This window comes from Peromyscus maniculatus, chromosome 4 (genome assembly GCF_049852395.1).
Source record: "Peromyscus maniculatus bairdii isolate BWxNUB_F1_BW_parent chromosome 4, HU_Pman_BW_mat_3.1, whole genome shotgun sequence".
NCBI lineage: Eukaryota > Metazoa > Chordata > Mammalia > Rodentia > Cricetidae > Peromyscus > Peromyscus maniculatus.
Window position 1 is genome coordinate 96,881,382 of NC_134855.1, and position 23,764 is coordinate 96,905,145.

General features: G+C 52.4%; 1 protein-coding gene and 2 long non-coding RNA genes across 3 annotated transcripts; 2 read left to right on the forward strand and 1 right to left on the reverse strand.

The window, feature by feature from the left end:
* Positions 1-1,831: 1,831 nt before the first annotated feature.
* Positions 1,832-15,746, forward strand: Spint1 (serine peptidase inhibitor, Kunitz type 1). Its single transcript, XM_006979204.4, has 11 exons — positions 1,832-1,989; positions 2,213-2,755; positions 11,333-11,460; positions 11,721-11,859; positions 11,949-12,119; positions 12,252-12,278; positions 12,560-12,685; positions 12,802-12,852; positions 14,233-14,403; positions 14,579-14,626; positions 15,003-15,746. Exons 2-11 carry the CDS (start codon positions 2,296-2,298, stop codon positions 15,209-15,211), a joined length of 1,530 nt encoding a protein of 509 aa, XP_006979266.2. The 5' UTR covers positions 1,832-1,989; positions 2,213-2,295; the 3' UTR covers positions 15,212-15,746.
* LOC121828789 (uncharacterized) lies at positions 13,685-18,051 on the reverse strand. Its single transcript, XR_013050675.1, has 2 exons — positions 17,161-18,051; positions 13,685-15,639 (listed from the first exon to the last, which is right to left on the reverse strand). It is a non-coding gene; the product is annotated as an uncharacterized LOC121828789 (long non-coding RNA).
* LOC143272971 (uncharacterized) lies at positions 17,174-21,732 on the forward strand. Its single transcript, XR_013050676.1, has 2 exons — positions 17,174-17,276; positions 21,480-21,732. It is a non-coding gene; the product is annotated as an uncharacterized LOC143272971 (long non-coding RNA).
* The last annotated feature ends 2,032 nt before the right edge of the window (positions 21,733-23,764 follow it).

Here is a 23,764-nt window from a genome sequence, read left to right on the forward strand (position 1 = left end):
AAGGTAGGGATCAAACCATGATAAAACCCTTCCTTCCCAGCAACTGCACAATCAAGTTTCTTCCTCAGCATACCATTATGGGCATCACTATGCCAGGGGCTGTGGAACCCCAAACTATCCAGAGAGGGGTTGACATCCACTAATTCTGCTTCCAGTATCTGTAACATGAGCAGCTGGAAGATTTGCAATTGATAAAGGAAAAATGATTCTCGGCTCCAAGATCGTCTATGTGAAACTGCTTTGGGTGAGCAAAGGGGAAAATTTTCCCATGGTGTGTGTGGGGGGGGGTGGAGGGTTAAGCCAGCATGAAAAGGAGAATCTTGAGCCTGGCAATGGTGGTGCACACCTTTAAACCCAGCACTTGGGAGGCAGAGGCAGGCAGATTTCTGGGTTTGAGGCCAGCCTGGTCTACATAGTGAGTTCCAGGGCAGTCAGGGCTACACAGAGAAGCCCTGTCTCAGAAAACAAAACAACGACGAAGTGATTTGGTTTGGTTCCCAGCACCCATATGGAAGTTCACAACTGTCTTTTACTCCAGTCCCAGGTGGATCCAATATCCTCTTCTGGTCTCAACAGGCACCAGGTACACACCTGGTACACACACATACAGGCACTCATCCTCATGTTTTTTATGGGTATGTGTGTGTCAGTGTCAGTAATACCACAAGTGCACAGGTGCGTGAGGAACCCAGAAGAGGGCTTTAGACCCCCCTGGAGCTGGAGTTGCAGGGCCTGGGGAACTGAACTCCAGTCCTCTGCAAGAGTAGAAGTGCTCTTAATTGCTAGGCTACCTCTCTGTCCCTCCTTTTTTTGTGAGGGGGGGGAGAGGGGAGGAGTATAAACAGGACAAATCCAGCTAGGTGCAGTGGTTCCTCTTTGCAATCCCAACACTAGGTAGTGAGGCAGAAGAACGTGACTTCGAGGCCGGAACCAGGGATGCATATCAAGACCTCAGGAATATATTAATTTGAAAGGAGGAAACAAGACTAACGAATTCTGCGATGTAGAGAATGGTCTGCGTGTTTTTCACTTACGACATCAAGGTGTCCACTGCTGTGTGAGAGGCATTAACTCAGCGCTTCAGTGAGCTGGAGCCTCCACGTGTCCAAGCAGGGAATTTATGGGGAAGAGAGTGGTCAAGTACTCATTGGGGGTTCCCTGAGATTCAGGAAAGGGGGCCACTTACCAATAAAAGGTGAAGAGTTCAAAAGGAAATGTTAACACAAAACGTGGGAGAGGCCCAAACAAAAGGGAAAGAATTCCAGTGGGTGAACAGGGCAGCCAGGAATCACCTGTCGGTCAACCAGACGGAAAGGAGGGTTGTCCAGAGCTGCACCATAGCAGCACGCGTCTCTAAGGCTGGTTTTCACAAACGCAGCCTACCCAGCTTCAGGGTTCTCTTCCTAGTGGGAAACTGGAAATAATGTCCTGAGGGCAGGCCACAGGCCGAGAAATCGTTTGCATAAGTTTTCCCCAACATTTCTCCTCCAACCCCTTCCCAAACGCCTCCAGCCATGGGCAGGGAATGCGAGGTCTAACCGGAAAGAAAGGCCGGAGGCAGCCACACCCTCGCCACCTTGCAGTGGCGTCCCGGCCCAGTTTGGGCTTTTGGGATGCTGCTCTTCTGATGCTCTGGGACCCTACGAGCGGCTGGACTTCGTGGAGCCAGTGTAGAGCCGCCTCCAGGGCATGCGCGCCTCACCCACGCCACCGGGCGTCCAGACACCAAGGGTGCTGCGGTTGGGTCTGGGGTGGTGGAGCCGCCGGGCGGGTCCAGCCGGAAGTTCTGCTGGGCAGGGCGGGAGGGGGGTGCAACCGGTGTGGGCGGGGCCGGCGGCGCAAAGGGGTTAATGTCCGTCCCGCCCCGGCCGCTCTGACTCAGTTTCACCAGAAACTAGAGGGGGAGGCGGCTGCAGATCTTCCTTGCACCCTGAGTGGGGCGGAAGCCGGGCGGGATCTTCGGCAGCCCCACCCCATTCACCTGCTCAGGTAGCCCGGGCGGACAGTAGGCGGAGGCCCAGCGGGCCCGGAGCATGTTTGGTGGCCGTCCGTTCCGTGTCCGGGTACAGGAGCACTGCTCTGCCGGACGTCGGCGGTCCGGTCCTCGGAGTGTGCGTGGGCCGATCGGCCAGCGTGCGCCCCCTCGCTCCCAGGGCTCCGCGCCCCTACCCGAGCTGATCAGGTGTGTCTCCTCTGTCTCCTCCCCTCTCAGGTCACAAGCACCCTCGGAACTCGGAGGTCCGCACTGTGAAGGTGACCCCCGCCCTGGGGAGGAGGGCGACGGCCCCTGGGAGCATGATGGCGGGCCGCTGCCTGGCTCAGGCCAGCATCTCTACGGTCGGCGTGTGGCTCCTTTGCGCGCTTGGTCTCCAGGGCACTGAGACCGCGCTGCCGTCCGCACCCCCAGAGCTTCCCGGGGGAGCCGCCTGCTTGACCCGCTTTACCAGCGGGGTGCCGGCTTTCGTGCTGGACACCGAAGCTTCGGTCAGCAACGGGGCCACCTTCCTGGGCTCCCCGACGGCGCGCCGCAGCTGGGACTGCGTGCGTGCCTGCTGCGCCACCCAGAACTGCAATCTGGCGCTGGTGGAGCTGAAACCAGACGGCGGTGAGGACGCCATCTCTGCCTGCTTCCTCATGAACTGCCTGTACGAGCAGAACTTCGTGTGCAAGTTCGCTCCGAAAGAGGGCTTCATCAACTATCTTACCCAGGAGCTGTACCACTCCTACCGCGAGCTGCGGACCCGAGGCTTTGGAGGTGAGGAAGGTTGCCGGCCTGAAGGGATGGGCAGGTTATGGAGTCTTGGCTAAAAGAGCAACAGAAGGGAATGAAGGAGGAGAGTTCTTCATCCACTGCCTTTGAAGTAGGCAGTATTTAGTAAACAAAGGGGAGGGGTGAGTGGAGAGGGGCCCCCATCTCAGGGCCCAGGTTCTCGCTCCTGAACTCAGGATGTTCAGAGTTGATTATAGATGGGCTGAAGGCCTGGCCTGGGCCGTACCAACAGGAGAAATGAGGTGACTCTCTGGGGTTCCCTACCTCTGTCCATGATAGGCTGAGTCAGGGAATGTTGATGAGGCCCAGTGACTAGAAAGGCACCCTGGCCAAGCATTGCCCTAAGCACTTTGAGGCCTCGATAAACGAGCCTGACCATAGTCTCCTCCAGTGGCTGGATAAGGGATGAGCTGGCGTCCGCCCTGGGAATAGATGGGCCTTTTGCAGGTGGACCAGTGACACAGCCAGGCCCCAGACACTACCGAACAAACTCAGGCAAGGTTGTCCTGAGGGAGAGGAACAGTGTTGTGGGTACAGTCTCCTAGAGGCTGTCCATGACGGCTGAGAAGGGCTGCTGGGTGAGTCAACCTGCTGGTATGTGTATCTGGTAGGTGAGGGATGTCAGCTGCCGCAGCAGGTGTGTGTGCCTGTCCACGTGAGCCAAGCAGGGCTGTCCTTCCTTAGGATGTGGTAGCCTAGCTGTCTGCTCGGTTGTTTACTTCTAAGGATGAAGGCAGTGTGGGGGCCAAGAATCCTCTTCTTCTGTCTCAGGACTGAGCAGTCAGCCGGGAGCAGGGCTGGAGCAGCCTGCTTGGTCATTCTCTCTGCCTGTTCTTTCTGCCAAGTGGGTCACAAGTTAGAACTTCTGCTACCTCTTCACATCTCACTCTTGTGCAAGTTCCCATCTCTGTCTCCAGTCTCTGGAAGAAGTGCTGCTAGCATCCACTTTTTAGAGAAGGAAACTAAGCCTCCTGTGGTACATTATCTGCCCATAGCTGGCAGCGTGGTGCACACCTTTAATCCCAGCACTCCAGAGACAGAGGCAGGTGGATCCCTGACTCCGAGGCCAACTTGGTCTATAGAGTGAGTTCCAGGACATCCAGAGCTACACAGGTATAGATTTTTTCCCTGTCTCGAAAAACAAACAAACAAATAAATAAGAAAAAGAAAAAAAATTTTGCTCAAGATAACATCCCTAAGTGGTAGCCTAGGTCTCACCTCTGGAGTCTACTCCAAAAGTCCTGCTGTGCTTCGAATGGGACCACCTTTATAGTAGAATCCTAGTACTTACCACCCAGCAACTAAGAACTCAAATGAGGAGTGGGGGGTGGGGTGGGGGGACAGGGCCAGACAGGGCCGGTGCAGCAGGACCTTCCTCTCCAGGGGGCCTTTCTTCTGAGCTGGTACCTATTGCCGACTAAGGGTCTGCTCTTCTCTCTAACCACCCAACCGCTCTCCTTGGTCTCTGGGGAGAACTGAGATGGGGATTCTGGAAAGTAGGGGATGCTGCCTGTGGGCTAGGCTGGTCCATGGAGTCTCAGTTGGTCAGGGTTGGAGCCTGTTCCACAAGGAAGCGCATTAGTGTAGGTGGTAATGACTCCTATTGGTTGTCATGCCTTCTCTACTACAGGCTTACGGGAGTCCTGCTCCTGGACCAGAAGCTGAGTCTCTGGATCTGGGCCACTTAGTCCTAGGGCCAGCCTTCCTCCTTCGGAAACCCCCACCCCCACCCCACCCGAAATAGGATAGGATAGGATGGGGATTTCCTGGGACATTGAAGGAGCTGGGTAGGGCTCAGGCTGTGTATACTTCAGGCCATTCCGGACCATCTGGGTGCCACAGTACTTTGGAAAGTTGAGGAAGCTGAGTCTGTCAGTGGCTCCTCTCTCAGCCAAGTCTGGCTGTAGACTAAAGAGGATGTGTCAGGACGCCCGAACCCTTGATTCCGGTGTTGGTTGAAGGAATCCTTCCCAGGGTGGGTGGCTTTGATCCTTTTCCCCAGTCTGTGGCCATGCCAGGCCAGATTCCAGTCCAGAGTCTTGTCTTGTCCCTTGTACCTTGTACCTGCCTCCGCCCCCCACCCACCCTCCCTCTCCAGTGGCTCAGGAGGTGGAGTCTGCATTTCCTGAATGCGTCCTGAGGCCTGGTTTTATTGCCCTTCCAGCCCTTTGCTCTCTTAAGGGTGGGGAGAAGGGAGTGGTAGGTAGGGCAGGGCCTTTGCCCCTTGGTCTTGGAGCTTAGTGAGAGCAGATATGCAGGGGTGACGGGGGAGAGCTCCTCATTCAGCCCAGAGTCTGATGCATCACTCTGCCTGCCATTTCCACTTAGTGGGGCTGGGGTGGTGGTGGATAGCTTGTCTGTCTGGTGGGGGGTGGATAGGTGTTGCTTGTCCATCTGGGGGGCGGGGAATAGGTGTAGCTTGGCCGTCTGGGTGGGGGCGGTGGATAGGTGTTGCTTGTCTGTCTGCAGGGGGTGGTGGATAGGTGTAGCTTGTCTGTCTGCGGGGGCGGTGGGGTGTAGCTTGTCCATCTGGGTGGGGGTGTGAATGGGGGTAGCTTATCTGTCTGCTCCCCGCTTTCCTAGAGTTGGTAGTTCTGCACAGTGAGAAAGGGTTCCTCCTGGCCTGGGCTTATCACTCAGGGTCTGGTGATAACAGCCAAGCCCCTGGCGAGGGTTGTTTCCAGGGAACCATTTTCTGTTCCTCTTTTGCCTTCTTGTTCCCTGACCTTCTTGTGTCCCTCACGTCCCCCCTTTCCAATTGTCTGAGTTTTTCTTTTACCCTAAGTCTAACCCCGAGCCTCATGCGTGTTAAGCATGGCTTCCACCACCAGCCTACATCCCTGGCCCTTTTTGTGAAACTTTGAGATTGCTCTCAGCAGGCCAGCATTGAACTAGCTCTGTGGCCCAGGCAGTTCTTGAACTTACATCCTCCTGCCTCTGTCTTTCCAGTGGTTGCAATCACAGACCTATGACATTAGGCCCAGCCGACCCTGCCTTCTTTCCCCTAAGTCCCTGGAACCCAGTTCCCGTTCTCTCAGATTGTAGGTCTCAGTACTGTCTATCATGTCTCTGTAAAACCTTGTCCCTCCCATTCATTACCCTGCTGTCCTCAAGTCCTCGCATCCCTGTGACTCAGGTCTTATTGCTTTGCTCTTTGAGCACTCTTGCACTCTACATAACCCTCTGGAGTGCCACCCTTGACACAATTCTACTTGTACATGTGTGCAAAAGCTTACCAGCTAACATTTTTTAGAATAACGAAGAGTTGGAAACAGCTTTGGTGTACACCAGCACACCTTTTCATTGAATACTGTGATGATGCTTTTTTTAACAGTAATAAATCCATGCCAGCCTCGAACTCACAGAGATCCACCTGCCTCTGCCTCCCAAGTACTAGAATTAAAGGCGTGCGACACCACCGCCCAGCTGTAATAATAAAACCAGGCTGGCAAGATGGCCCAGTGAGTGAAGGTGCTTGCCCCAAGCCTGGCAACTTGAGTTGGATTGCCAGGGCCCACTCCGTAGAGGGAGGGAATTGGCCCCCATAGGCTGTCCTCTGACCCTCACACACACACACACACACACACACACACACACACACACACACACACACGCCTCGGCATGCCCGTGCCCACACACATACACATTCTAAACAAACAAACACATGTAAGATAATAATAATAAACCCTAGGGCAGTATGGTTTAGGAGGAAGGAAATGAATTGAAATACTTTCTCTCAGCCTGACATGATACCTCAGACCTGTAATCTCAGCACTGGGGAAGCTGTGGCTGGGCTGTAGAGTAAGTTTCAGCCAGCCAGGCGACATATCGAGACCCTGTCTAAATCAAGGAGAGAGAAAAATACTAACTTTTGCTAGGTTCTCTTCCTCACTCTAATGAAAACATATGCCTTTACTCTAAGGAGCCCTGGGTTTTGGGTTTTTTTTTTTTTTTTTGATATTTATTTCTGTTTATTAGTCAGGGGTGTTTTCTACTCACGGGGAGGGAGGGAGGTCGTCAGAGGGTATGTACAGGAATCTGTTCTCTCTTTCCACTGTGTGGGTCCTGGGGATCAAACTCAACTCAGGTCAGGCTTGCTGGCAGATGTGGGTCCTGGGGATCAAACTCAGGTCAGGCTTGCTGGCAGAGACCTTCCCCTGCTTGAGCTGGCTTGATGGCTCAAAAGTGGCATTTTAGATAGAGTGTGAGCAATGGAGGCAGACAGACCTGGGTTCAGATCCCACTTCTGATGTTTGGAACTGATTCACGGGGCTGGACACCTCCCCACACCAATGCTGGATAAAAAGTGAGCCATGTCCCTCGGGTGGCAATTTCCTCGTCAGTAAGAGTGCAAATGCAGCCATAGCAGGGTGGTTATGAAGGTAGGTGGCCTAAGTGGTCAGTACTTTAGGCTTCTACGCCATACGCCACATAGTAGGTGGGGTGACCACTAATAGGACCATGGAAAAGCAGCCACAGGCAACATGTAAGCATGGGGGCAAGGCTTTGTCCCAACTTACAGAACATACCCCAACTCCGATGGGGAGCAAGTCCGGGGCCTTGTGCATGCTAGATGAGCGCTCTACCGCTGAACGGTACCTCGTGCCCCACGCACAGATTTTATTCTATATAATTTTCACGTCTCACAAAGATGATTCCCCCTCCCTTTATTCATTTAAAAATAGGACAAACGGGCTGGGTGGTGGTAGAGCACGCCTTTAATCCCAGCACTTGGGAGGCAGAGCTAGGTGGATCGAGTTCGAGGCCAGCCTGGTCTACAGAGCGAGATCCAGGACAGGCCCCAAAACTACACAGAGAAACCCTGTCTCGGGGAAAAAAAAATAGGACAAATGGTTAGCCTGAATCTGCTCCCCATATAGCCTGCTGTGGTGTCCAGCTCACACTCACTGCATCCCCCAAATTAGCAGCTTTATTAGGTCGTATATCTCCAAGTCTGTCTCTAGCCCTGGCCTATGGAACACCCAGTTATCTCCCACTGCCTGTTTATTCTGGGCACATGCTTGTTCGTGTGTGTGCGTGTGCGTGCGTGTGTGTGTGTGTGTGTGTGTGTGTGTGTGTGTGTGTGTGTGTGTGTGTGTAACTTACCTCAAATTCAAGGTTTCTGTAAATGAACCACAAGTTCTTTCTTAATCTGGTTTCTCTTCTGCTTAGACCTGGGTCTTCCTTCCCCATCTCCAGAGCCTTTCATGAGAAGGCGGAAGTGTCTGCCCACAGGTTTAGAAACTCTACTTTCCTTGGCTGCCCTGTGGCTCAGACCCCTCCTGTTACATCTTTCCCGAACCTCTTGCCATTGTCCACCTCCAGCCTTCTTGTTTCTCAGAGACTCTTCCAAATGGATAAAAGCTGACGCCCAGAGTAGAGTACCCTAGGCCCCTCCCACAGGACTCCTGGACCTCACTGTGCGTTACAGAGGTCAGGGTTAGGGTAGCCAGGCTTCTTTCTTCTGTATCACTATTTGATGTTTGAATCTCTCTCTCTCCTGGTGTAGCCAAGCAACTGACCTAGCATCCAGGAAACTCTGAGGTTTGTCTCAGGTTAGCTATCTCCTTACGTCCACAGAAGTAGCCTTGCAATTTCCTAATTTCTTTTCAGTTTATTCCTTGTTTCTTCGCTGTGTGTGTATGCGTGTTTAGGTGCACATGGGTACATGCATGTGGGTACATGCATGTGGAGGTAGAGGTGCGTATCAAGTACCTTCCTCAATGATTCTCTCCTTTCTTGTGTTGTTTGCTTTGCGTTATTGAGACAGGGTCTCACTTTGTAGCCCAGGCTGGCCTCAAACTCAGAGATCCACCCGTCTCTGCCTCTGGAGTGCTGGGATTAAGAGCAATCCCGACGCCCAGCTCCACCTCATCGTTTGGGACAGGGTCTTTTCAGGATCTGCAGCTCCGATTGTGCTGTGGCCATGCCTCCAGTGATCGATCCTGTTGTCTCTGCCTCCGGGGCTGGGGTTGCACACGTGGGAAGAAGCCACTGGGCCTCACTTCACATGGACACCGAGGGTTTGAACTCAGAACCTGCTGCTTACATGGCAGACACCTGACTAACCCTGCCATCTGTTCAGCACAGTTTCTTGTGTTTTCTACCATGACTCCAACACCCGAGATAAAGGACTCACTGTGCTCTGAACTGATTTAGTAAGTTTGGTGACTTGTAACTTTCTCGTGTGTATTATTTCACAAACATTCCCTCTTCTTCCCCATACTTGAGTAAAAACCAAAACAATTAAAAAACCTGTCTTCCCTTCGGTTGAAAGTTTCCCCTCCCCCAATAGCCCACTCTCTGCTTCCTCCTCCTACTTCACATTACTGCCGGACTGCTCATTTATATGACATGTTATTGGGTTGTTGTTTTTTTTTTGCAGTTATGGTGGCACACACCCTTAATCCCAACACACAGGAAGTAGAGGCAATCAATTTCTGTGAATTCGGGGCAAGTTATGTAATATAAACCGAGCTTTATATAGCAGAACTGGTCTTAAATTCATGATCCCTTGTTTCAGGCTCCCAAGTTTAGGGACCGCAAATGTGTGTCACCAAGGCCAGCTTTTCAGTTTCTTGGTTTTTGGTGTGTGTGAGTGCACGTACTTGTGCATGAAATGTGTGTATGAGTGTGTGCGTGGAGGCCAGAGGACAGTCTCCGGGGCCATTCCTTAGGTACCGTCCGTCTTTATTCTTTGTTTGAGACCAGATCAGTACTGGTCTGGAACTCACCAAGTAGGCTGGGCTGGCCGGACAGTGAGCCGAGAGGCCCGCCCCCCCCCCCCCCCCCCCCCCCCCGTCTCCTCCTCCGCAGCACTGGGGTGGTAAGTGGGTGCCATTTCATCGGCTCTCTGGGAATTGAACTCAGGTCTTTGTGCTTGCAAGGCAACATTTTGGTGACAGAGCCTGCTCCCAGTTCTGGTTGTTGTTTGCGGTGCCCTAACTCGAACCTTGGCGGGTGAAATCTGGGCCTTTCTCCTGCTCAGCACTTTGCCACTTGTGTTTCTTACAATGACAGATATCCAGGATATCTCTCAGAAACCCTTTACATCATTACCTATGCAAAGACCCCTTCCAAGTAAGGCCATATTCATGGGTTCTAGAGGTTTCTGTGGGTACAAGGATGGGGCGGGGGCCATCATTCAACCCATTTTTGGCAGGAATCCGGCGCTGTGCTTCTCTCTCTGATACGACCCCTAACACTCAGATGAAGGAAGCCTCAAGCTCAAGCCATCGGGTCTAGGAAGGGTGTGGCTCCTGGAAACCCCTCATAGCTGATGGCACCCTATCCCATGGTCCCTCACCCTGGAGCACCAAGGCCATCTGTTTCCCTCTGTTTTCACCCTGCTGAAGGTCTCTGTCTAGATTGGCTTCTCAGCATGGTCTAGTGAGGGGTTACCCTTTTTTTTTTTTCTTGTTTGCTTGTGTGAGTGTGTTTATCAACAGTGTACTACTTGAGTGTGTATGTGGGTGTTAAACTTGAGTGTGTATGTTGGTGTACTACTTGGTTACACCCATGGAGGGCATCAGAAAACCTATAACTGGAGTTACGGGTGGTCCTAGCCACCATGTTGGTTGAGAGCCAGTGCTTTTAACCACTGAGCCATCTCCCCAGGACCAGCCCTGATTCCCAAGTACCCATTTGTTTTTGTGTGTTTGTTTTTCGTATGCATCCTAGGCTGAGTTCAGACCTGCTGTGTACCCCAGGACAGCCTCCTAATCTTCCTGCCTCCACCTCTTGGTTTTAGTTAGCACTAGGGAATTTTTTAAAAGATTTATTTATTATGTATACAGTATTCTGTCTGCATGCTGGAAGAGAGCATCAGATCTCATTATAGATGGTTGTGTGGTTGTGAGCCACTATGTGGGTGCTGGGAATTGAACTTAGGACCTCTGGAAGAGCAACCAGTACTCTTAACCTCTGAGCCATCCCTCCAGCCCAGCGCTAGGGAATCTAATCCAGGAGTTTGTCACTGCTAGGCAAGTAGTCTCCCACAGAGTTATATCTGCAGCCCCAGAGAAAGGATGACGTTTTTCATCACACGTTCTCTTATTTGACTTTTAAAGAACTTGTTACTTGCTGGGCAGTGATGGCATACACCTTTAATCCCAGTGCTCGGGAGGAAGAGCCAGGTGGATCTCTGAGTTTGAGGCCAGCCTGATCTACAGTGTGAGATCCAGGACAGGCTCCAAAACTATACAGAGAAACCCTGTCTCAAAATAACCAAAAAAAAAGAAGAAAAGAATTTGTTACTTTAATTTTTTAAGTAGTCAGCAGAAGTAATTGCTTACTGTAGAAACTAAGACCAGACTTACTACCCCCATGTATACACACACATACACGTTTTTTCTTTTTTTCCTAAATGAGATCAGATAGTATATATTTGCTTCAGACAACATACTACTCATAATGTGACTACATAGAGAGCAGGGTACTGGCTTTATTGCAAGACACTCCCCATCCCCCGTGCCCTGTGCGGGCTACTAGGTGACCAACACCTCTCTCGTTTACCAAGAGAGTCTACCCACCGACAGTTCATTTTACGTCCTTTTCTCTCAGGGTCCCGGATCCCTCGAACCTGGATGGGCATAGACTTGAAGGTGCAGCTGCAGACACCCCTGGTACTGAGAGATGCAGACGACACAGCTTGGCACCTACTGCAGGGTGACAAAGATGTCAGAGTAGAGGTGAGACCCTGGGCTGAATCCCTGACCTTCCCCACAGCCTCCTGGGATGCCTTCCTGGGCTGTAGGCCAACCCCGGCTCGGTTGGTGTTGGCTAGAGGAAAGACCAGGATTCATTTGATACCAAGTCCCTGTGCTCTCTCGGGGTGTGTGTGTGTGTGTCTGTGTGTGTGTGTGTCTGTGTGTCTGTCTGTCTGGGAGGACCTGGGGTAGTCCAAGAACATCAGGAAGTCTCCAAGCTTGATGCCCAGTCTCGTGTATAGAGAAACAGTCCGGATGAAGTGGAACTGTGGGGACTTAAGGAAGGAACCTACCTGTTCCAACTGACAAGAACTGACTCCAACCAGCCAGAGGACACAGCCAACCTTACCATCACTGTGCTAACCGCCAAGCAGACAGAAGGTGACTGGGAATGGGCACGAGGTGCCTGGAGCGCCCCTCCGCCCACCAATGACCCTTTAGCTCTAATTCGGAAGCTCTCCTCTCTCTAGATTATTGCCTCGCATCCTACAAGGTGGGCCGCTGCCGGGGTTCCTTCCCACGCTGGTACTATGACCCCTCGCAACAGATCTGCAAGAGTTTCACCTACGGAGGTTGCCTGGGCAATAAGAACAATTACCTTCGGGAGGAAGAGTGCATGCTAGCCTGCAAGGATGTGCAAGGTGGGTCTCTGAGAGGCAGCTTTGGGGCTCGGGTGATGTTGCTTTACTGGTTGGGGAAGTGGGCTGGGGTATCCCCATCATTGTTAGAGTCTGGCCATGCCTCCTATTATTCCTTTTGTTTTTTCCCCCTAGGAATCTCACCTAAAAGGCACCACCCAGGTGGGTTTTCCTTCCTTTCTGTCTCTATTTCCTCCCCGTGTCTTGCCTTCAGCCCATATGACGACCGTACCCCTGACTGACCCGCCTTTGCTCAGCTCCCACCACCCCCATAGTAAACAAACACCTGCCCCTTCCAACACAGCAGCCCCCTCAGGATCTGCCCAGGTTACATACAGGAGGAGCTGGGCTTGGTGAGGACCGGGCTCACGATAGACAGGGCCAGGTAGATGAGGCCCCTTGGCACGCACTCTGTGCCTGAACTTCACCCCACCTCCGTCCAGTGTGCTCTGGCCGCTGCCACCCCACTCAGTTCCGCTGCAGCAATGGCTGCTGTATCGATGGCTTCCTGGAATGTGACGACACCCCCGACTGCCCCGATGGCTCTGATGAGGCCACCTGTGAAAAATGTGAGCCGGGGACCAGGAGGAGGGGCGTGGAGCAGGAGGGGAGAGCCTAGCGGCGCTCCTTTATGCCTGTGGGATACCTGTGTTGGGCCCCAACCTCTGACCTCTCATCTCTGCAGACGCCAGTGGTTTTGATGAGCTTCAGAGTATCCACTTCTCCAGGGACAAAGGTGAGAGCCTCCCCGTCCTCTGTGTCCCCGGAGTTTGCCATGTGTGCGGGCTGCAGTCAGAGCCAGGGCCTCCCCGGCTCGCCTGTCGCTCTCTGGTGGCTCATTTCCCACCCGCCACTGGGCACTCCCTGTCTGATTATTTCCATGACTGTAGCCTCTCTGTGTTCAGGACATTTCACAATGCCGTCTGTCATACATGGGAAGCCACCATGACTTGACAAGTTGGGAACAATATTCAAAATAAGGGCCCTGGGGACTGAGGTGGGGCTCAGTAGTAGAGCACCCACCGACCATTGCAAGGAACTGTGTGTCCCACCACCGCTGGGGGAGGGGAGGAAACAAAAGAGTCCCCTTATGCAAATTAACATGTACTAGAAATATTAGTAGTCTGGAAATGACGGCTTTTGCCAGGAAGATCAGAAGTTCAAGGTCAGCTTCTGCTAAATAGTGTTCAAAGCTATTTCATTGCTACTTCATAACTGTAGTCTCGCTACTCGTTACACTACTGAATTGTAAGGTGAATATCTGTGCTTTCTGACGTTCTTAGGCAACCCCTGTAAAGGGTTGTTCAACCCCCCCTCCCCACAGGGGTCGGGACCCACAGGTTGAGAATCACGGTTAAAGCTGGATACTCACTCTTTCCTGCCTAAAGCCCACCCCTTTTGTTAAAAATTTTAAGCACTCAGTGGGAGGAATCAGAGACCCTGACACAGAAAAGTTACACTGAAGAAGAAAACTCGGGCTGGAGAGATAGGGCAGTGATTGAGAGCACTTGTTCATGCAGAAGACCCAGGTTCAGTTCCCAGCACCCATATGGTGGCTCACAACCATCCCTAACCCCAGTTCCAGGGGAATCCAGCATCTTCTGGCACCCAGGGCACTGCGTGAATTTGGTGCACAGCCATACATGCACACAAAACACCCACACACAAAATAATAAAATGTAATTAGAAAAAAAAAACCCAACAACTATGGGGCCAACAAGATGGCTCAGTGGGAATAAAGGCGCTTGCTGCTGAACTCGATCACCTGAGTTTGATCCATGAGACTCAACATGGTGGGAGGAGAAAACGAACTCCAGAAGTCGTCCTCTGACCTCCCTGGGTGTGCCGTGGCGTATGCACAGAAGTAAAGAAATAAATAATGTGATGGAGTAGGTCTTTAGTGAGTCTCACTAGTTCCCTTGGTGCCGGGATTGCTGTCCAGACTTGTCTCTCCTCCCTTTGATAGTACTACAGACGGGCCCTTGGTGAAGCCACCCTGCCCTCAGCCTGGGGAGGGGGTGGTGAGTTAGCGTCACACAGGGCCCCGAGGGGGGGGGGTGGCAGCATGGGTCGCCCCATGGCCTCACTTGTCACTTGGCATGCTCCCTCACTGCAGGGTACTGTGCGGAACTGCCGGACACCGGGCACTGTAAAGAAAACATCCCACGCTGGTATTACAACCCATTCAGTGAGCACTGTGCCCGCTTCACCTATGGTGGTTGCTATGGCAACAGGAACAACTTCGAGGAGGAACAGCAGTGTCTTGAGTCGTGTCGTGGCATCTCCAGTGAGCAGAGTGGCGGCGGCGGCAGGGTGAAGGGGAAGGTTTAGTTAGGCCTGGGTCAGTCACTTCTCTGCTAAGTGACTTCGATGGCAGTGGGAGCGGGGACAGAGGAGCTGTGGCACTCAGACAGCCGAGTCGAAGGACTTAGTGCTGACCGGTTCTCCGTGTCGCTTTGCAGAGAAGGATGTGTTTGGTCTCCGGAGGGAAAGCTCCGTTCCCAGCGGAGGTAAGCCTTGGTCTGTCGTGTCACCAGCGTGGGTACCCAGGTGTCAGCTTAGGAACTGACAGCGTGTGACTGCTTGTGAATGCCTAAGTCACGTTGAGAAGGATCTTGGGGTTACCCCAAGTGTGCACCGTTGAGTAGTGAGCTTTGACATAGGTAACGGGGGGGGGGGGGGGCCGCGGAACAGTGAATTGCCTGCCAGTTGTCTGCCATTAGAGTCCCCTGGGCTTCTGGAAACAGCTATTCAGGAGGTCTGCTTTGGGTGTCCATCTGCTTCTACTCGTGACATCCATGGTCTTTTTCTGTTCCATAAAGAGGGTGGTGGGTGTCAGAACCAGACAGGCCTTGGGAGCACCTCATTCTGCCCGTTTTCTCGCAGGCTCTGTGGAGGTGGCCATTGCTGTCCTCCTGGTCATCTGCATCATAGTGGTCATAGCCATCCTGGGCTATTTCTGCTTCAAGAGTAAGAGAAAGAGCTTCCGAAGTCACCACCGCCACCACCCACCTCCCACGCCAGCCAGCTCCACTGTCTCCACCACTGAGGACACCGAGCACCTGGTCTATAACCACACAACCCGGCCCCTCTGAGCCTGGGACTCCTGCCCGTCTCACCAGGTCCTGCTTGCCAAGACAGAGACTAGAACCTGGGAAAACTCGGGGACCAGACACTTCTGCCTGCCTGCTTCCTGGGCATGCTTACTCTGTCTCAGAAGCCAGCTCTCTGAGCCTCTTGGAGGAGTCTCAGCTGCACTCAGGCCAGTTCTGGAGAAGGCCCAAGAGTCTGGGAGGAGCAGAGCAGCCTTGAGCCCGGAATACTGTACATAGAAGGACCTGCTTGCCCAGGAGCCAGAGAAAGTTGGTGTTTTGTGTCCTGTTCAAAGCTGCCCGTCCCCATCCGATGATGCTAGGACCCGGAGTGGCGTCGGAAGCTAGAGGCTGCAGCTCTGCCTCCCACGGCTGTCTGTCCTTCCACTCTTCACAGTCCAACACTAGAGGATGCCGCTTTGTAGTGTGTGCTGTAAATAATTGCTTTGTGGGTCCAGGGTCGTAGCTCAGTGGTAGAGCGCACGAACCCTGATTTCTCTCCACAGCACCACAAAATGACATTAAATTAAAAAATGAAGTGTGTGTTTTGTTGAGTGTGGGAGCCCATTTTCAGGTTCCTACTGGCTTTACCCAGCAGGTCCGCATAGAGAGAATGATTGGACCATGGGCCTGAGTGCCGGAGTCTGAGATGGCCTGCACTTGGCTGTGCTGGTCTTTTGCTCCACCCCTTGGTATTTCCATAAATACCCTAGGGCAGGGACAGTCAGGGCCTATTGGAAAAGGTTCCAGGCCCTCTTGAGGCTATCCTGTATTTTCTGTTTATCTCCACACTCTAAATCCTTCTATCTAATATTTCCTGCTGCTCTCACTCAGAACTCTGGGGAACTGTGGGGTTGGTCTATAAGCACACAACCGGCCCCTCTGAGCCTGGGACTCCTGCCAAGTTGAGGTGAGTTCCTCCCATTGCCCCCCTTCCCACCCTTAGTAGTTCCCATGGCCAAGATGTGCTAGGCAGGTTCTGTATGCTGAGCTCTCTCCTCAGCTCTGTTTTGTGGAGTTGCTGGGGGGGGGGGGGGGGGCGGGATTAAACTGTCCTGTCCAACCGGTTCAGCCTTTGGCCACCCTGTTCGGCAGGTTTTCCCACCTCCTGAAACTGCCCTGGTTCCTCTGGGTGGAGAAAATTGTCACCTTTGACCACCATAGTGGAGGGCCATGGGAGTAGGGGTGTTGCTGGTCAGCGTTTCTTCTGGTGCCCATCCAGGCGGGCGAGGCTTACCTGATTGGTTGGGGCTTGAACCCTGGCCGTCACTTGATGTTACCAGACCCAGGCCATCGTTACCTCCCTGCCCACCTGAGAGCCCTTGGCTTCTTCAGGGGAATGCAGCCCCTCCCCTAGGCCCCAAGCTCCTGCCTAGTACCTACTAGGTGAGGTAGACTTCTCCAACTCACCCCCCTCCAGGGCTCAAACCACTTGGAGGTACCAAAGTATCAGACTTCCCTCAACAGATTGCAGTGAGCCGTGTGCCAAGCACTGGCGGTCCTGACACATTTGATATTGTCAGGCCAGGCTCTGCTGAGATGCCTTCCGGGACACCCGTTGGCTCAGTACACAGCTCTGGTGCATGCAAATAGCATTCACAAGCGGGGGGGGGGGGGGGGGGGGGGGTTGACGGCAAAGCTTGAGTTACCCGTTCTAAGGCTCGTATGTTAGGAGTGGATCTGAACCCTGGTAGAGAGGCTCAAAGGTCCCACGTTCCAGGAGATGTGGGGGACAAGTACACAGACAAAGTGATTTCCCAGCTGAGCGCATCTCCACCCTCCTGCCCACCAGGAGGGCCCTCCCTCCCCCATCCCTCGTAACTCCCCCCTTTTTATCACTCAGCTAAACTTAGAACCTTCGAGCACCGGCCCAGGTGGCCGGCACTCCCTGCTCCACACCCTGGGTTTGCCAACAGGACCCTGAGCACATGGCATCCCTTTTGTTTATGTACCTGTCTCCTTGCTAGGCTGTGAGCTCCTGGAGTCACAGGTGGCGTCTGAGTCAGCTCCGTCTCCAGCATGTCGTGTTCCTTCTGTGACCTCAGATAATGGCAGTTACTCAGCGGAGGTTGAGTACATGGTGGGGTGGGGTCCATCCCTTTTGTTCCATTCCACAGGCACGGGGTTTTCTCACCTCACCCCCTATTCTCCCCTATTCTCTTTGAGACTCAAAATAGACATGTTCTCCCCTTGATTCTTTATAAAGCACCGGCAGGGTTGGGATGATTGACGGCTCGAAGGCTATCCCAATTCCTAGGAGAGTAATCAACAAGGCGAGTGCCTAGCGAGTGTTGGTCTGAAGTGAGCAGCCCGTCAGGAAGTGGTAGAGATCAGTGTGGATGGCAGGCAAAACACCTCTATTAATTAACCAGGCTGCCATGGCTAGAGGAGATGGAGTCTCACAGAAGCCGCTAGGGGGCGTGCTTACCACTTGCTCCTCAAACCTGCTCCTTATCTCCGGAACTCCGCTCTCGGTTTCGTCCTCACCTAAATAATGCTTTGTCATGTCTTCCCAGCTCCCGCACTTGGCACAGGCAGTTGCCCAGAAGCAGTTGTTCAGGCCTCAGGTGCGACTTTGCCTCCACAAAGCACCTTTAACCCAATGCTGCATTTGTTCCAAAAAAGCTCCACACGCAATCCAGCTGCGCTCACGGTGGCCCTCACTCAAGTTTCAGGTGCTCTGTTGCATGAAGGTGAGCCAGACCTTGTCCTGTGTTTGCCCTCCGATGTTTGGAAATCCTCAGGGCAGGGACTGGGTCTCACGCCAGCGCCCCATGCTAGTTCAGTTCTGTATATTAAGTACCCAGCCGTGAAGAGTCAAAGACTTGCGACGGATGGAGACAGTACAGGTATGGCATGCTTGCCGAGCAGGCGGAGCGCTGGATTTGATTCCCAACATGGGGGGGCGGGGGGAGAAAAAGACAGTGAGGTGGTTCGGCAGGTAAAAGTGACATTCCCACAAATCTGATGACCTGCGTTTGATGCTGGGACCCCAAAGTGGGAAAAGAGCCATCCATGATGGCACACCTCCAATCCTGGCACTTGGGAAGCAGAGGCAAGTGGATCTGCATCGTGAGTTCCAGGCTAACCAGGGCTACATAGTGAGACCCTGACTCAAAAAAATTAAATTAAAAAGAAAAAAAACGTGGAGGAGGAAGAGAATTTTCTCCTGCAAGCAATCCTCTGATGTCCACTGGACTCCATGGTACTCTCAGGCCCACGCTCATACCACACACAGAGTAATAAGACAACGCTCCTGCCCATGCTCATATCACACACACAATAATTAATAAGATAATGTTGAGATTTATTTTTAATTATGTGTAGGTGTGTATGTCCGAAGGCTGGAGGCATGGGATCCCCTAGTGCTGGAAAGACAGGCTGTGTGAGCTGCCTGGCATCAGTGCCGGGAACCGAACCCGGGTCCTCGGCAAGAGCAGCAAGTGCTCTTAGCCACTGAGCCGTCCCTCCAGCCCCGTTTCTTTTTAAAGGTGGCACAGATATGGTTGCACACGTTTTTAATCCCAGCACTTAGGAGGCAGAGTCAGGCAGATCTGCATGAGTTTGAGGCCAGCCTGGGCTACATAGTGAGTTCCAGGCCGGACAGAGCCACGTAGTGACACTTTGTCACAAAACATTTTAAAAGGCGGGGTAGAGAGAGACTGCGGTACGGCTCTGGGTGAACACACTTGTCACCAAGCCTGACGGCCTGAGTTCAATACCCAGGACCCACGCAGTGAAAGGAGGAGAACCAGCTCCTGAAAGTTGTTCTCTGCGCCCTACTGCACCATGGCGCGCGCGCGCACACACACACACACACACACACACACATACACACATATACACACACACACACACACACACACACACACACACACACAGAATTTAATATATATTTTTTAAAGATTAGCCTGAAGGCCAGGCATGGTAGCTCACACCTTTAATCAAGAGGCAGAGGCAGGTGGATCTCTGGGTTCAAGGCCAGCCTCGTCTACAGAGTGAGTTCCAGGACAGCCAAGGCTATGCAGAGAAATCCTCTCAAAAGCATTTCTTAAAATGTATTTATTATTTAAAATAAATAAATAAATAAATAAATAAATAAGAGCCTGGGCAAAATAACAAGACTCTCCAAAAAAGGAAATTCAGTTGAGGGGGTTTTATGGAATAGGTATTAAGTAAGAGAGCGAAGATTCTAGAGGGATGTTTGGTGTGGCTTTAATTTTCTTTGTGCATGTGCACAAATGTGTGCTTTTAGAGGCCAGAGAACAACCTTGGGATTCATTCTTCAGGCACTGTCCACTCATTTGAAACCGGCTTTCTCACTGGCCTGGTGCTCACCGACGAGGAGGCTATGTTGGCAGGCCAGTGAGCCCCAGGATTCCGCCTGTCTCTGTCTCCCCAGCGCCAGGAATAAAAATATGCACCACTGTGCCTGGTGTCTTTCCCTGGGTTCTGGGGGTCAAGTTCAGTCCCTCAGCCTGGGTGGCCAGCACCTCAGAGACTGAGCTGTTTCTCCAGCCCTGTTCCGGTTTGTCTTAAGGCAGGGGTCTCATTCTGAAGCACCGGCTGGGGCAGGATATGGTGGCATATGCCTTTGATACCAGGACCAGGGAGGCAGAGACAGATGGATCTCTGTGATTCTGAGATCAACCTGGTCTACAGAGCGAGTTCCAGGACAGCCAGAGTTACATAACAGAGAAAACCTGACTTTAAAAAAAAGGTGGGGGGACATGATGTAAAAGACACACAGAATAAATTAAAAAATAAACAAATAAAAAAGGAAGGAAGAAGAGACCAGTCTGGGCTACAGAGGGAGTTCACCTCCCGCCTGAATAACTAAGTGAGACCCTGTCTTAAAGTAAAAGGTAAAAAAGGGACTGAGAATAGATCCAGCCTGGTGGGAAGGTGCTTGCTTAACATGTTCAAGACCCAGAGTTAATGCCCAGTTCCACAATGAATGAATGAATGAATGAATGAATGAATATGAAATTATGTGCTATTTTGTTTTTGTCAACTTGACACAAATCAGAGTCACCCAGAAAGAGGGAACCTCGCTTGAGGAATGGTCTCCATCAGCATGGCCCCTAGACGTGTCTTCGGGGACATTTTTTGGATTAATGATTGATGGGGAGGGCTCCACCCACTGTGGGCGGTGCCATCCCTCGGCAGGTACGGGGGGGGGGGGGGGGGGGGGCCGCAGGTAAGAAAAGTGGCCGAGCAAGCCAGGAAGTGGCTTCCTCCATGGTTCCTGCTCTGCTCCTGCTTGAGTTCCTGCCCTCAGTAATGGACTGGGACTGGGGCGCGTAAGATGGTTTTGGTCATGGTGTTAGGTCACAGTCACAGAAAGCAAAATAGGACAGATGGCAACTGTGATATGCTACAGCACAGATAAACCTTGAGATTAGGATAAGTGAACAAAACTCGTATTTTTTCAAAGGCATATTGTGTGACTCCAGTCTTACGGGGCGTCTTTAGAGTAATCCTAGAGATGCAGGGTACAATTGTGATTGTAGAAGGTGGGGGGGGGATTTAATGGGTGTACTATTTCAGTTTTGTGAGGCGAAAAGAATTCTAGGAATGGGAAAAGGTGATTGCATTACAGTATGACTGCACTTAATACTATCGAACTAGACCCCTAAGGAAAATTAAAGCCAGGCATGAAGGGGCACTTCTAACTGCCAGTACTCAGGGGGTAAGAGCCAAAAGGTTGTGAATTTGAGGGCAGCCTGGACTGCACACAAAGACCCTGTCTCAAAAAAACAAAGTCGTATGCCCTTTGAATTTTACCACAAGAAAAATAATTAGGAAGGTGAGCAGGTGCATTTGTAAGTGTGTGTGTTGGGCTGGGGGGTCCACACACAACAAAGACACAGGGACTGGTAGACGGGGCTCCACTGCTGAGCACAGGGCGGGGGCGGGGGTGGGGGTGAGCAGAGAAAGGGGAGAGCCGGACTTGAAGGAGTGGATAGAGGCCACATCACGGGAGGACACACCGCAAGGAGACGGTGAGAGGGAAGAGGGAAACCAAGTCAGTTGGTGGAGATAACCTGTGTGAAGGGCAAGGCGTCTACGCTCCCAGGGCTAGCTGAGTACTGGCAGCCTGCTAGTCCTCTGTCCCCAAACGGTTAAGTTCTTTGAGTAGCCGCCAATGTTATAGACTCAGGAAATTTCATTAAACACATACACACATGCATTGCTAGCTTCCTGGGGGATCTGGTAACCCAGAGCCTAAGCATTCAGTTTTAACTTCCATCATCTTCTCTCTTCTAAGGCACCTGCCTCCTCCACTCTGAGGACTGATCTCCGAAGGTTTTGATCCCAGAAGTTCAAATAAACAATGACAGACGGTATTGCTATCTGATGCGGCTGTGTGTTCCTGTAATGCCAGCACCTGAGAGGTTGAGGCAGAGGCAGGAGTTCAAGGTCAGCTTCAGCTACATATCAAGTTTGAGATCAACCCAGACTACATGAGATCCTATTTAAAAACAAAACACTAAACTAAATAAATCAATTAAAATTGAAAACCTTGCTGCTTTTCCCCCAAGCCAGGCCAACCACTTGAGCAAACAGCCCTGATCAAGGCCTGCTGATGCACAAGACCACTCCTGTCCTCAGCCAAGCCCTGAGACTGCGGCTCCAGAAGGCGACCTTCCCCAGGAAAGGTTGTCAGTGGCCACACCGGAGAGCCTGGCACCTCGAAGGCTCGACTGGAGCCCAGTGGGGGGTAACCAAGCCTCTACAAGTTCTGGGAGTCCTGGGGGCTTCTATCAGTGGGACCCAGAACCAAAAAACCAAGAGAAAGACCAGGAAAGAAAGCAGCTCCTTGTCATGGAGTTTTTAAAAACAAACAGAAAACCTGAAAAACTATTTGCTCAAACGTCCACAAATTACTGCACGCTGCGTCTAATGGCAGGGGCCTGTTACCCCAGTTTCTAGGGAAGCTGAGGGCTGAGGCAGCAGGATGGCAAATTCCAGGCTGAGCTACGAAGAAAGGCTGGGCTGCTGGAGGCCTCCAGAAGGAAGCCACTCCAAGACATGACTCTGGGCTGGGCAGAGGGACCGCGTAAGCCCTAAGAGTCCTCAGCTCTGCGGGCCTAGGAGTTTCAGAAGTGGGTGAGGGGGGTGGGGTAGAAGAACCAGACAGAATGCTCAGGCACACAGTCGGAAACTGGAGAGTTTTTCTTTGACTTTTACCATCGGTTTCTTATTTACTTCCACCTGGCCTTACGGGGGAATGATTCAAGGTTGCTCAACAGGGTCCATAAATTATGAGATCGCATGGGGATGGGCAGAAACAAGACAAAACAAACAAAAAACCCAAGAAGACAGGGTCAGGAGTGAGGCCAAAACACCAGAGTTGTGTCTGTGGGCCACATGGAGAAACCGAGTAGCTCTGCTCTGGTACCACTGAGGCCAACTCTCGAGGGGAGGGGTCCGGGCTTGGCAGAGGCAGGGGAGGCCTTGGGTTTAGGGGGTGGTCAGGGTGAAACCCAGGAATAGGAGAGACCACTGTGAGAAAAATCAGACAGCTGAGTAGACGGGTGAGGAAGAGAATAAAAGAGGAGGCAGTGCCTTGGGAGGAGAGAAAGGATGGAGGAGGGAGACAGGGAGATCGGAAGGCAACAGGCAGCATGATTGGCAGGAGTGATAGCCAGAGACTAAGGAATCACAGACTTCAAACCCTGTCAGGCTGGGGACAGGAGGTCGCTGTCCTCACAGATGGTTGGAAGAGGGACCGGGGTTGGAGCCGTGGCTAGAGGCTGCCTTTAGTGGCCAAGAAGATGAGAGAAGGCCTTACAGAGGCTGTAGAAGGCACTGTGAGGAGACTGTTGAGGAGAGGCCTGGGATGGGTGATGGAATGAGCTTCAGGCTGAGGGCAGCAGGTTAGAGGTGTAGAGAGAGGCTGCGGGCAGAAGCAGACACTGGCGGAGAGGCCGACAGGTTGGTCCAGACTCACTTGGGTTGTTTCCTGAGACCTCTCTCTGAACCATATACCTTTTTCCATGTGACCCCCTTTGCAAGTAATTTATGGTTTGGGGGTTGGCCATGTGGGCCATGTGGCTTGCCTGTGGCCCCAACAATGAAAGAAATACAGGAAATAAAGAAGGTAGGTTTAGATGACAATTTTTTCCCCGTCCCACATGAGTGACATTAGCATTCAATTACAGACTCTCGAGTCTTCTCCAATCTCAGTCCAGAACCACGAGGCTGTCACCATTGAGGAAAGCCCAGAGAGGGGCGGGGACAGGCCAGGATCGTACAGCCAGTGTTTGGGATTATTGCAGGCTGGGATAGTGCAGGCTGGGAAGCCAGTGTCCAGCCGAAGTCCCGAAGCCTGCCCCGTGGTAGTCCCCTCTTCACACAGCTGGGTTCAGCTTTGGTTTCTGTCTTTCCTCTGGAAGTGGGACAAAGAAACCCAGAGCCAAGAAGCTGCCAGGGCTGGTCCCAAGCCCCAGGAGGCTGGGAACCAAAGGTCCACACCCATGTAAACACAGAGCAGCTCTGATACCTCTTACTTGGCACTTACCAGCTTCCTCCAAATCAGTTCTCCACTAT

Coding starts and splice junctions, on each gene's coding strand:
- Spint1 (XM_006979204.4), top strand. CDS start 2,296: ATGATGGCGGGCCGCTGCCTGGCTCAGGCCAGCATCTCTACGGTCGGC. Junction 11,461..11,720: donor ACAAAGATGTCAGAGTAGAG/GTGAGACCCTGG, acceptor TCTCGTGTATAG/AGAAACAGTCCGGATGAAGT. Junction 14,404..14,578: donor GTCGTGTCGTGGCATCTCCA/GTGAGCAGAGTG, acceptor GTCGCTTTGCAG/AGAAGGATGTGTTTGGTCTC.